General features: G+C 41.2%; 1 protein-coding gene across 1 annotated transcript in view; it reads left to right on the forward strand.

Moving 5' to 3' along the window:
- The first annotated feature begins 4,386 nt into the window (after positions 1-4,386).
- Positions 4,387-14,171, forward strand: part of UBA2 (ubiquitin like modifier activating enzyme 2) — a 32,661-nt gene continuing 22,876 nt past the window's right edge. Inside the window, exons 1-6 of the mRNA XM_082605820.1 lie at positions 4,387-4,579; positions 6,437-6,520; positions 7,424-7,494; positions 8,692-8,756; positions 10,144-10,244; positions 11,806-11,927. Of these exons, the coding sequence (XP_082461946.1) occupies positions 4,442-4,579; positions 6,437-6,520; positions 7,424-7,494; positions 8,692-8,756; positions 10,144-10,244; positions 11,806-11,927 (581 nt within the window). The 5' untranslated portion in view covers positions 4,387-4,441. The remainder of the gene's footprint in view (positions 4,580-6,436; positions 6,521-7,423; positions 7,495-8,691; positions 8,757-10,143; positions 10,245-11,805; positions 11,928-14,171) is intronic.

The raw sequence follows: 14,171 nt of genomic DNA on the forward strand, positions 1-14,171 counted from the left end.
GGCAGATGATCCTATGTAAGCAGACCAGTGGGTTCTAGGAGGGAGAGCAGCTGGAGAGCCATGAGTGCAGCCAGCCACGTACCACCCCTGCAGCCTTGGCACTTTTGCTGTCCCTGGGTGCTGACAGAGCAAACTACTGGAACTGCTCCAGCTGCTTGAGGCTCCTGCCCTGTGACGTGAGCTTTTTAGACCTGCCTGGTATTCCCCCACCCCAGGCTCTCCGCCCTCACCTCCTGCCCCTAAAGCATCACAGGAAGGGGGCCCTTTCTCTCTTCTGGACATTGTCCTTCCATCCAGCTGTCTACCTCTCCAATCTCCCCTTTCTCCATTTAGTTTTTATGTTATCAGCTGCTTCCATTCTGCTACCCCTTGACAGCAGCATGAAAACACCTCCACCTGCTGTGTACAGACCTGCTGTTTGCCTGCATAGATGAGGAAACTGGGTGTTAACATAAACAATTTGATTGATTTATGTTAATAAACATAAACTTTGGTAAATAACACATTAGGCCCATATTATCATGAGATGTGGTTCTCCTGGGCAGTGTGTGACTGGTGAGAACCCTATCTAATGCTGCCCTGCCCTCTCCCCCTTTCCTGGGAGGGTGGGAGGCACCTGGGGGAAAGTGGCTGGCTGTGTAGAAGAAAGCGAAGGTGTTGGTCAGTGATACTTCAGGATCACTGGGTTTGCAGGGCCGAGGCTGAGTGTGGACCTGCAGAGAGAGGTCTTGATTCCTCCTCCCTGTCATGCTGGAGAAGTGACCACCAGTTCCCCTGTGGCACTTCTGTTGTGGGTGGAGAATCCCTCAGACTGTCAGACCACTCACTCCAACTGGAGCAGAAAACATACTGCTTATAGCTGCAGGTATATCACTTTGGATTTATTTAAATGGCCAGAGAGTACCCTCCTTTGATGAGAGGATGGGGTAGAATTGTTGCTTTAAACTGTTGATACAGACATTTGCAGATATCTGAGCTAGGTGTAATGTGGCTGACTTTTAGGTGGAGACAACTTGTGCTTCCAACCAAACATGTTCTTGAATCTAGTTATACATGTTTGTATGAGGTCTTACCAAAATAGAGTACAGATTAGCAGGGGCGTTTCCCATGATCCCATAGAAATAATGTTTGTGACATATTGTTAAGGAAGCAAGATATGAGAAAACAAGTCTAGTGTGAACCCACTTAAATGTAAAACTCTTCCTAGTGCTGTGTAAAGATCTAGATCTGGAAATACAAACACCAGCAAGGCCCTGAGGAGTAGGATTAGGTGTGCAATTTTGTGAGTGGCGCTTTTCAGTTTTTACTTCCTGCACTTGCATCCTATTTGAATTTGTTAAGGTGGGCAAGCGTTTTGTACTTTATACACACTGTTAAAAGATAAACTGAGGCATAAGAATTTATTTGAGCAAAAATCAATTGGAACCAGGCAGCACCCAATCTAGCAGAAAGGAAGGAGCTTCAAGGAGCTAATAAACAAAATGACTTTTACAGGCAGAAAGGGACAGGAACAAGAAAGTTATATCAGCAAAAAAGGGGGTTGGTTATTGCCAAGTTACTTTCCTTTAGGGGACGGCAGGGGTCTCTCAGGTAGATTACCTAACCAGTGCTGATCCGGTGATTCCTGATTGATGGTTTAAGATTCTATTTCTGGGAGAGCCGAAACTGTAATTAAGTCTCAGTTTGATGACATGGGGCTTAGCATAAGCAACTCCATTCTGAGCTTGTATCTTGTTTTTAACAACACACTAACCCACGAAGAAAAGCAAAGCCTCAGGGTTAGGTTTCCAGCCCAGGCAAAGGGAAGAGGAGGGAGGCAGGAAAGAAGCAAAGGAAGGTGGCTCTAACCACTGGGTGTCTAGTGGGAGAAGGAAGGTCAGCATTTTGTTGAAGACCTCTGTTAGCTTTAGCTGTCACAGGGGGCCTTTATGAGAGCCAGTAGTAGGGAAGGAACATCAGCAGCTTACTATGCAAGGGTGCCTCCCACCCCAACCATAGTTGGGTGCCCTGGCCCTTCCTTCGTCTCATGGATCAGGGCAACAGACTGAGTACTCCTCACAGATCAGGCTTGGTGTGTGGTTGGTGAACAAACAACTGATGAGAAAGACCACAGAAGTCAAAAGCATTTTCCTCTGTTTTCCACTGTCAACCAACAAAACGAAGAAAGAAGATAAGAGTATATTTGGCGTCGTAAGAATTGCAATTCGGAAGACACAGATTTGATTAAAAGGGAAGGAGTGTTCCGGGGAAGAGAAAAAGTCAGGGGCTTATAAAGGCAAAAGCCACGAGACTGTACTCTTTGACACAAGAAAAGAAATACTCATCCTTAGGGGTGGCGGTCACGAGTTGTTTTAGGTTAAGGATCTGATAAATAGATAGGCCGTCATGAGTTATATTAGGGTAGGGTAATAAGTATCAAGTTTCTGGCAGATGTTCTGGATGACTTCATTAGGACAGTAAGTGGTCAAAACGTCAGATTTCATCCAGGCTGAGCCATGCATAAATTACTTGTCAGTGGCCTTCCAGCTCCATTTTAGAGAGCTCTCTTAGCAATACTCTATTTTGATTTTCCTTTCACACCATCTTTTCCTTTTTTCTTATAATTTTTTCTGATTTTAAAATTCACATTTTCTTTGAGGAGCATGAGCATCTAGGAAATACAGTATAGTTTAGAGGAGTAATAAAAATTGTCCACAATTTCATCACACACATACACAAAAATATTAACAATGGTTATTTTCCTGTTTAAAAAAAGTTTTTTTTAACAAAATTTAATCATATGTGTGGTTTTGTGTCTTTTTCTTTTTTTTAACCTGCCCGGCTTTTCATTGTAGCTCATGGGCTCCAGAGTGCATGTGCTCAGTAGTTGCAGGTGCTGGCTTACTTTCCCGTTGCATGTAGGATCTTAGTTCCCTGATCAGGGATCGAACCCGCGTCCCCTGCATTGGAAGGCGGATTCTTAACCACTGGACCACCAGGGAAGTCTTGTATCTTTTTCATTCAATATTATGAGTGTTTCCACCATCAATATTTTCCCAGGACATACTTTGTAACTGAAACTGACTCCCCTGGAAATCGAGTTCCTTTACTGAGTTTACGATAAATCTCTCTCTCCAAAACTTTATTCCCTTTCTTATCCCCTCTGATCTCAATCCTGTGCTAACTGAACACTAATCACCCAGAGTCAGATGGCTAAAATTGCTGTTGTTGATAACATCGTTAATGTACTAACCTTGCTATTATAGATGTCATCATTAAGGTATAAACTCATGTTGTTTCTCCAGAGGAAGATGAGCTAACAGACTCCTGAACCATGGACCACGTGGCCAGAAAATTGTAAACCAGAGACATCCTAACTCCCAAAACTACAATTAAGAAATGTCACAGAAATGTCACAAGATGATGATTAATCCCAGCCTCTTTGTTCTTCCCCTTGTGGACCTAAAAAATTATTCACAACCTAAAAGTTGAGAGTTGTATTTTATTTGGCGGGAATTTTTAGGACTTCAAGCCCGGGAGGCAGCATCTCAAGTAACCTTGAGAAAACTGCTCTGAGGAGGTGGGGGGCGGGGAGCCAGGTTATATACAAGTTTTGCAACAAAGGGCAGGTAGTTGGAACATCAAAGGATTATTCTAAATTAAAGAAAACCAGATACCCCAAATTAAGGAATTTAGTGCTTTTCTTTGTATGGGAAGATGCAAGAGTCTGGGTTCACTGAAATCATTCCTTTGATATGCACCTCAGCTATCTGGGGCCAGTATCCTGTGCTTTCACATCCTCAGTTCCCTCAGGGCTCACGGTAGGGAGTGGCTGCAGTCTGATGGCTGCTAGATGGCAGGTATTCTTTCCTTCCTGAGTTTCCTTGGGGCTCACCAGCTCACGAATGGAGGGCTGCAATTGCTGACTGACTATGACATCCTTTGTTTACTGATGGGGCAGGAAATATTCCATTCCTCACCCTTAAAAAAAAAAAACCTAACTCAGAGACCAAGTTGAAGTGGATCTGAGGCTTGCTTCCCACTCCCTTGCTTGGGACCCTGCAGTAAGTCCTAACTTTGCTGCAAACTCCCCTTGTCAAAGTTTGGCTTTCTTCACTTGGGGCATAAGAGGCCTTTGCTCGGTTACATATATGCTGCAAAGTATTTTTTAAAAATACACATCAAAAAGCTAATAAATCTTAAGCCGGAGAGAAGAACTACGCGCCTCGGTGCGAAGCACTACCAGTCTGGAGTATAGCCGGAGGTGTGAAGAGTCTTCCGCTCACAGTCCAGCCCAGCCCGGGCCGCTCGCGGACTGGCCAGATCCCCAGGCCCCGCCCATTCAGCGCCGACCGGCAGCAGTGCGCAGGAACGGAAGCTAGACCGCCCCTCCCCCATTCACTTCCGGCCGCGGCTCAGTTCTCCCGCCTCCGCCTGCGCCGAGGCTCGTGGTTGTCCCGCCATGGCACTGTCGCGGGGGCTGCCGCGGGAGCTGGCCGAGGCCGTGGCCGGGGGCCGGGTCCTGGTGGTGGGCGCGGGCGGCATCGGCTGCGAGCTCCTCAAAAACCTCGTGCTCACCGGCTTCTCCCACATCGACCTGGTGAGGAGCAGGCGTGCGCGCGGGCTGAATGGCGGGCCGTGGAACCGGGGCCGGGGGATCGGGGCCCGGAGGTCCGGACCTGAGCTGTGGGTGCGGGGGCGGACCAAGAGGCCCTGGGGTCGTCGCTGCCCGCCTAGAGGGAGCTCTTCTGCGGCTACGGGGTGGGCGCCGCTGCACGCCGGGCCCGCTCCGCACGCTGAGGAGGCCAAGGGCCCGGGTCTTCCGGGCGTCCCGCGAAGAGCCGTCCCCCGCCTCTCAGGCAGCGGCAATTTGTGGCGGCTCTGGGGTGTGGAAGAGTCCTCGTGTCTTCGCTTCAGAGTAGTTCCCCAGCTTTAACCGGAGGCAGGAGAGGATTGTCTCGAGTCCCTTGGGGATGTTGTGAGTGTTCAATTCGAAGTCCCTCTTAACTCAAATAATATGCAGAGCGGAGAATGGCGGTGGTAACAACCAGGACCTACTGAGCGCTTGTCCCGAGCCCGGCGCTGTCCTGCGCGGTTTACTCGCCTTAACGCACTTAATCTTCACTACCATCATAGGCTTGTAAACGCTGTCTTCACCTCATTTTATTTTTAACAGATAAGAGGAAAAGTGAGGTACGGTGGGGTTTAGTAACTTACCTAGGACTCCTTTGTGGCTCGCGCTCCTCTCTTCTGGGTGCAATCTGCGTGACAGTCATTGTTATCACCGTAGATTATTTCGTTAAAGGTATTGGTTAGGATTTTAACTTTTGCATTGTTGAACAGTGACGGGAAGCTACTGTAATTCTGAGTCAAGTCATTTCTGTTAATGTAAACTTTTTAGAGATTGGAGTTGTAACCTGAAATTTGGATGTGAGTTTATAGCATCTTAAGGTGTAGTGGAAACATGGAGTTAAAAAGAAGTAGAGGTGGCCGACTGAACTAATAAATGAGTGACTGGGGGGAAAAGCATTTACGCATTTTCCATTGGTTTTTATAGGGTTAGTCTTTCCATTCAGTTCTATGTCCCAAATATGAATGTGGCATAGCCAATACCTACTAATACTTCTTCAAAAGCATCATTTTGTAATAGACAAGACAGTGAATTGGGGCACCTGAAAAATAAATGCTGATCCTTTTTTATTTGGTTTAATTTTTGTAGTAAATTTAGAAAGCACAGATAAAAAATGTTAGGTGTTTATATGTTTTGGTGATTTTCACCAAAACCATTAGGGTGTTTCACAGTTAGAACATTTGATTACTCTTCATGTAAATTTATTGAAATGGAGTGAAAATGGTTTTAGTTATAATTATTTCTTCTCTTATATTTACTTTGAAGCAGCAGTTAGATAAGACTTAAAACGTGAGACTTCTAACCTTGTGTAGAAGTTTCCCTCCGCAGCCCTCAAGTAATGATTGTAAATGAAATTGTGTGTGGGTAAAGACTTTTGAATTAAAGAAAGCAAAAATTCAGTAAATCTATTTGCCAGGTATCATTTAAGAAAAAGACCAGAGCACAGTTAAATCTAGTATGTTGGATTTGAAAGAGTAATGAGGTTGATAGAGAAATGATGGAAATATAATGCATTTTCAGCATCATTTTGTCGTCTAAGGAATTTACTAACATATTTGCCAGTATGATTAAACAAATGAACAAAAAAGACATCCTTTCTAAAATATTTTTGAGAAAGTTGTCTCTGAAATTAAATCTTGTTTTGTTTTAGTACGCATTAAATTATTTTTATCAATTTAACAACTTTAGTATATTGGTCAAAAAGCATTTTCTCCCCTAACGTAGCAGATATCAAAAGTTCTGGGTTATGGATGCTGAGGATAGTGATACGTATTGCTCAGACATACCAGGAAATTTGTGATTTATCTGGGGTTTATGCATTTGTAGATTGATCTGGATACTATTGATGTCAGCAACCTCAACAGGCAGTTTTTGTTTCAAAAGAAACATGTTGGAAGATCAAAGGCCCAGGTAACTTTGTATTTCTCATATCATTTCTATTTATTCATTTATATTTCTGCCCTTTGGTGGATCTTCTATTTATGGTATTAGGTTAATTTGGACTCTCTAGTAGGCGGGAGAATATGGGGGAAGCCATCTCTTTTTAGCTGAGGGATTATGAAGAATAAGAAGATGTCTAGAAAAGGACAGAAGACTGTGCCATCCTTTCTTACCTACAGAGGAAATAAAAGTGCTCCACCCAGTCCTGGAAATGGTGTCCCCTTCTTAAATTTCTGGTCGTTTACTTAGAATGAGCCTTGTGTTCCTACATTGCCTAGAGCTTGGCTGCTCCTGTGTTTGTGGGCAAGAGAAGCTACAGCTTATGTCATCGTTCCCTTTAGAAGAAGACAGCCTCCCCTGAGGTTCTAGCCATCCTGATCTTTCTTTAGTTCCTTGAATGTTCCATCTTGATTCAAGGTTTTAAAACATCTTTCTCTTTGATTTTTTCCCAGCTTTTTGGGCAAACTTTCACTCTTTTCTCCTTTTCATTTTTCAGATTTTCTCTAGGCGTGCTTTCCTAAATCTCTTAGACTAAATCATATCTTCCACTCATTACAGCCTCTACTTTTTCTATGTATCATTTATCATAGTTTGTAGTTAAATTTATCTGGGTGGTTATTTGATTAATGTCACTTTTGCTCACCAAGTGCCTTATACAGTTTCTGATTATGAAAGATGCTTAGTAAATATTTGTTGAATGGATGAATGACACTTGGTTACTCATTTGATATTTTTGCTGAAGCTCGCCATTCATGTACAAGTGTTTATAAGTAGGTGAAATAACTATTGTCTGCCGTAGATAGATTTCATATTCAGATAGAAATGTTGTAGTAATTTAGTAAATTAGTAATTTAGTGTTGTTTGTTTTTCCAGGTTGCCAAAGAAAGTGTACTGCAGTTTTACCCGAAAGCTAATATCATAGCCTACCATGACAGCGTCATGAAGTATGCTCTAATTATTATGTTGCAAAACTGTGTTTGCTGTGAATTTTTAATTAAACCTTTAAAGCATAAGATACTTTTATTAGCTAAATATATGAACTCAGTCAATCTGCTTATTTAAAAATTTTCATAGAATAATTAAAATGTAGTAGGTTGTGTCCACGTAAGTGACGTTCTTTTAACAGTTCATATATATGTGTGTGTGTGTGTATATATGTATATAATATAATTTGAATGATTTAGATAAGAGGTCATTTCCTTTAATACTTTCAATAAATAAGTTACTTGGAAACCTAAAAGGACCTTATATTCTTGTTTTAAATAAAGAGATATTCTAAACTATAAGAAATCAATATACATGATGATTCAGACTTTTCTAAATATATTGCTCTCGTTCTGATCGATTTCAGCTGTGACCTTTTTCAGTTTAAAAGGTTCCCTCTCAAAATAATTTGTTTATTAGGACTGTGACTTCTGTAATATAACACTGGGAATTGTGATGGGACAGTAGTTTTGATGGTACATAAATATACTCTGATCTCAGTAAAGATAGAGTAAAAATATAACTTTGGAGGCGTTGGGGCAAAGGAACCCTGCGTCTAAAATGTCCTTTATCTATAGTTGTTGTCCACAAGTAAGTGGTTTTAAAAATAATGAGTTCTTGTTTGAGGCCTGGATTAGAGAATGTCTTATGCTTTCTCAGGGAATTTGTGTTTCCAGCTTCCTTTTCATTCTCTGGATGTTTGCTCCACAAGCTTGACTATAGCCCTACAACCTCCTTACCCTGTGTTGCTTTCCCAGTGCTGCTAAAAGCAGGGACCCTAGGGGCCTGAACCCTGCCTGATCCTGACCATGTGAGGTGAAGCTGCAGGCCAGGCAGATCCTGGGAATGTATTCTTTGTATGTTCCCAGGCACTTGCTGCCCCAAGAAGGCCTGGTGGGACTCTCGAAGTCATGCCAGTTTGAGATTCTGCTCTGTGCCCGAGGTAGCTGGCCAAAACGGATGTGTGGTTTAAATCTGTTTCTGGTGTTTGGGGAAAAATCAAACCTATCTGTATTGTAGAGACCCCTAATATCAGTTATTTTTGTACTTTTATTACTTTAATGTGCTTTTTAGGACCCTGTATTATACTGTGAAGCTCATGTGTAAGGCCGGTTGTTTTGGTGACCTTTTTTTTTTGTTGTTGTTTTACTTTGTAGCCCTGACTATAATGTGGAATTTTTTCGACAATTTATATTGGTTATGAATGCTTTAGATAACAGAGGTGAGATTATTTTAATACTTTTAATTCTAAGTATTTCCCTTCCTCCATAACAAGGTTGTTTACAAAATTAGTGTTAATTAAAATATTTCCTTATGAGTTAGAACTTAAAAGACCTAAAGGGAAGTAAGATCAGGTTTAAAGCTTGCCAACTGATTGTAATTTTAACTAGAACTAGTGTGAATATAGGGGAAGTTAAAATCATTAAAGAGGATGATGCATAGGTTGCGTGCATGTATATTTGTTTCAGATTATCCCAGCGCTTAAGCACAGTGTGACTTCCTTCGTGTATGTGGAGACCTAAGAAATATCAGTGCCCAGATTTCACCCAAAACCAATTGAGTCAAACTCTGTAAATGGGACCTAAAGATCATATTTTTTCACAGTTCCCCAGCTGATCTAAAGGGCAATTAGGGCTGAAAACCACTGTTTTGAGAGTAAGGCAATAGGATGTCAAAGTTAGCATAGAAGTCATGGCTCTTGAATTATTTTGGGTATATCTGGTGCTGTAATATATCACACTGGATCCTATTACGTACGTGTACACGTTTTGGACCATTTAAACTTTACACAAGTTGGTGATATATAATCAAGTATCACATAGCCAGTTATTGTTAGCAAATCTTTGTGTCTGGAATGTGGGGTGAAAATAACTTAAAATACTTTCTGTAACTACTTCCACATGTAAAAGTACATCTGTCAAATGAATTTGTAACAATTTGGGGCCAGAAATATCAAAAGAAAAAACATACAAAGTAGCATGAGAAAGAGTATAACTCTTTTAACCAGACTCATCTTTTTTCCCCTCACCTTAAACTGCCTTAATAGTTCCAAGTTGGGACTTCCCTAGTGGTCCAGTGGTTGAGACTCTGAGCTTCTACTGCAGGTGGCATGGGTTTGATCCTTGGTCGGGGAACGAATACCCTGCATGCCGTGCGGCAAAAAAAAAAAAAAAAAAGATAAATAGTTCCAAAGTTGTTATTCCACATTCTACTTCCATGTATTACCTGATAATTTTATTGGAATAAGAGCAAGTTAAGGGGTTGGAAAACATTGAAACAATGTTTTAGCCATATTTAATAGAAGTAGGTACAGCAATAGAAGAGGAAGATGGCACTTTGGTATTAAAAAGTAATATATAGGGGTGCTTCTCCTACAGTAAATTTGTGATATAAATTTCTTATCTTTGAAATTTTGCTGTTGAATGTCTCTTAAATGTCTATAACAGTTGTATTACTCTGGTCATAGCTATAAGAAAGTTGTACATGAAATAAAAACAATAAAAAATGGTTTGGGTAAATTTCATCCTAATTAAAGGTAACTACATAATTTCTTTTTTCTTTTTTTCTTTTTTTTTGTAAACTCCTGTTAACTAGTATTTTTCTTCCAGCTGCCCGAAACCATGTTAATAGAATGTGTCTAGCAGCTGATGTCCCTCTTATTGAGAGTGGAACTGCTGGTTATCTTGGGCAAGTAACCACTATCAAAAAGGTAAAGTACTTTTTTTTTGGTTTGGTTTGGTTTGGTTTTTGCTTCCCAAATATTTATTTGGGACCTTAAGGAGGGAAGAAGTAAACTTTGGATATATATGACATGGGCTTGTCAACATCCAGGATGTAAGGATTATTTTGTGCTCCTATAAAACTTAGATGCTATAAAGGTACCAAAAAGAGTACAGGCAAAGATTTTTTAGCTCTGTGCTACTTTGTTTCATGTAGCTTATATATTAAAATCCTTAGGCTGGCAAGCATAATAAACTTGCCTTTTAAAATTCTTAGTAGCTGTGAGACTACATGTCATGTTGTAGTTGATATATGGTAAACCAGCCTTCTAAAAAGTTACTCGTTGTCTAAAGTCTGGATTTATAGATCTGAAGAGTACTTTGAAAAACATTTTTGGAGTATTTGTGAGTACTGATATTTCAAATATTTAGATAAAACTAGAGAATAAGAACAAATACATGTGTGTTCATAACCCAGTTTTATACAATCTCAGCATTGTTATTCATTTGCTGCCTCAAATCTTTTTTCTTTGAATTCTTTTAAGAAATTAAACATAGTTACATTTGAAGAATCATTTTGCAGGTTTTGAAACTAAAAGGAATTACACTCTACTTGAAATTTGGTATTTTCGTCTGCTCTTTGGCAGTTTTTCCATATTGAAAATTGTGGCTGTGCTTCACTTGTTTTTACTGTTTAATATTACTCTTCGAAAGCTTAATTTATATCATTCTATAAAGTCTTATAAATATCAGTTTATGAGGGGTGACTGCTTGCCATATCGCTGCCCTCAAGAAAGCATATTGGAAGGACATGAGAAATGGCATTATGGAGAAAACACTGCGTCTGCTGCAGTTTATATTAAACTATTATTTGCAGGTTTGGGGCCTTTAACCATTATTAGAAAGACATTGCTCATTACCATGATCCGGAGACACTAGTGTGTGTGAAGACTGAGAGTGAGAATTGCCAAGATAAAGAACATTCATTCTAAGTTTTAGAAAATTATCTCAGGTGCCGTGGATTTCTTTCAAGGATTCCTTACAGTATAACTTTAAACATAACCCTTTAGCAACGAAATGAAGAGTATTTGGTTTGGCAATACTTAGGATTTTTCCATGTACCTGGATAGATCTGGAAATTAATGCTTTAAATTCACTTAATCTTCAGGAGTTTATAAGGTAAATCCATACATAATATTTACATAACTGAGTTTCACAACTTTGAGAGATAATTGGTTGGAAAGTTGTTATTTGTCTTTCTAGTAGTTTTCCCTGTCTGTTTAGTGTGATCAAGGTAAACTTGTATTTTCTCCTACCGGGCCAGGAATCAGAGAAGTCCTGGCTTAGTCTTAGCTGTGACTATGGTAGATTCAATTAACTTTTATGTTGTAGTTCCTTATCTGTAAAGTAAGGGTTCTGGAGTCACTAATATTTTAAAATTTTCTTGACAGCTGGAATATAGATGAAGGAATGAAATGTTTATGATTATATTACAATATTGAGAAACCACCATGATGGGATAAATGTTTTTCTCATGTCCTGACTTTGCAGGGTGTGACTGAGTGTTACGAATGTCATCCCAAACCAACCCAGAGAACTTTTCCTGGCTGTACAATTCGTAACACACCTTCAGAACCTATTCATTGCATCGTTTGGGCAAAATATTTGTTCAAGTAAGAGTATATATATTTCTGGGCATATTTTTAGTACTGATGATGGACAGTGGGGTCATTTTTATTTAAGTACCTTGGAGAAATTGTACTTATGATGGTGAAGCTTAGTCTGGAGACAGGCATGTAACTAAATGAATACAAATCTATGTATTTGGAAATACTAAAACATACTTAGAAGTAACTCATTGGTTAAAAAAGAAATAATGGAAGTTGGAAATACTTTGTAATCATACTTAAAATACTACATGTGGAACTTGTAGGATACATTGAATGTGGTAGTTGGAAGAAAAGATACACGCTTACACACATGAAGAGAGGTGAACATTAATGAGCAAAGGATCCAACTTATGTTAGACAAAGAACAACATAAAGTCAAAAAAATTAGAAGGAACAATATAATTGAGATAAGAGCGAAAAATAAGTTGGCAAGTTTGATCATAAAAAGGAGAGGGGGATAGATAACTAAGTGGGGAATGTAATCTCCACACAGATTAGAATAATGGGAAAAAAGGGATGATAATAAAAGATTATGCCAGTACATATTCCCCCCACCCCCACCCACAGCTGCGTTGGGTCTGTTGCGGCATGCAGGATCCTCTGCTGTGGCATGCAGGCTCTCTAGTTGTGGCCCTCATACTCAGGCAGTGTGTGGGCTTAGTTCCCTGACCAAGGGTGGAACCCGCATCCCCTGCATTGGAAGGTGGATTCTTAAGCACTAGACTACCAGGGAAGTCCCTATGTCAGTACATTTAAAAAACTTAATGATTGGATAAATTCATTTTTAAAACTTAGAAAACTGACTCAAAAAGAAATAAAAGGCTCCCTAGGGAAATTTAATCAGTGGTTTAAATTCCTCTAACTGATGAACCAAATCTATGTGAATGTATAGGTGATTTCCACTAAATTTGCAAGGAATATATCATTCTAATCTTATATAAAGTCTCAGAGAAACTTTTTATTATTTTTATTTTTATTTTTATTTTTAATTATTTTTTTTTGCGATACGCAGGCCTTTCACTGTTGTGGCCTCTCCCATTGCGGAGCACAGGCTCCAGACGCGCAGGCTCAGCGGCCATGGCTCACGGGCCCAGCCGCTCTGCGGCATGTGGGATCTTCTCAGATCGGGGCACGAACCCGTGTCCCCTGCATCGGCAGGCAGACTCTCAACCACTGCGCCACCAGGGAAGCCCCAAACTTTTTTAAAAAATGGAATACTTCATGTTTTGGGGTTTTTTTTTGGCGGTATGCGGGCCTCTCACTGTTGTGGCCTCTCCCGTTGCGGAGCATGGGCTCCGGATGTGCAGGCTCAGCGGCCACGGCTCACGGGCCTAGCCGCTCCGCGGCATGTGGGATCTTCCCGGACCAGGGCACGAAGCCGTGTCCCCTGCATCAGCAGGCGGACTCTCAACCACTGCACCACCAGGGAAGCCCCCAGGGCCTATCATATCTTTTATAGCAAAACCAGTTAAGGCTGGGGACTTCTGGTGGTCCAGTGGGTAAGTATACACGCTCCTAATGCAGGGGGCCCAGGTTCGATCCTGGGTCAGGGAACTAGATCCCGCATGCATGCTGCAACTAAGAGTCTGCATGCCGCAACTAAGACCAAGCACTGCATGCATGCGAGCATGAATAAATAAATAAATAAACTTTTTTTTTTTAAGGAGGGCATTTTGTTATTTATTTATTTATTTATTTATTTATTTACTTTTGGCTGCATTGGGTCTTTGTTGCCGTGCACAGGCTTTCTCTAGGTGCAGCGAGCGGGGGCTGCTCTTTGTTGTGGTGTGCAGTCTTCTCATTGCAGTGGCTTGTCTTATTGCAGAGCACAGGCTCTAGGCACGCGGGCTTTAGTAGTCGTGCCTCACAGGTTCAGTAGTTGTGGCTCGTGGGCTCTAGGTCGCAGGCTCAGTAGTTGTGGTGCACAGGCTTCCTGGATCTGCGGCATGTAGGATCTTCCCAGACCAGGACTCGAACCCGTGTCCCCTGCATTGGCAGGCAGGTTCTTAACCACTGCGCCACCAGGGATGTCCTACATACATTGCTTAAAAAACAAAACAGTTAAGGCCGTTATAAGAGGGAAATTGCAAGACATTCTCATTCATAAATGTAGATGAAAAAAATCCTATATAAAACATTAGCATAGGGCTTCCCTGGTAGCGCAGTGGTTGAAAGTCTGCCTGCCGATGCAGGGGACACGGGTTGGTGCCCTGGTCCAGGAGGGTCCCGCATGCCGCGGAGCAGCTG

This window comes from Mesoplodon mirus, assembly GCF_964341445.2.
Source record: "Mesoplodon mirus genome assembly, chromosome: 19".
Classification (NCBI taxonomy): domain Eukaryota; kingdom Metazoa; phylum Chordata; class Mammalia; order Artiodactyla; family Ziphiidae; genus Mesoplodon; species Mesoplodon mirus.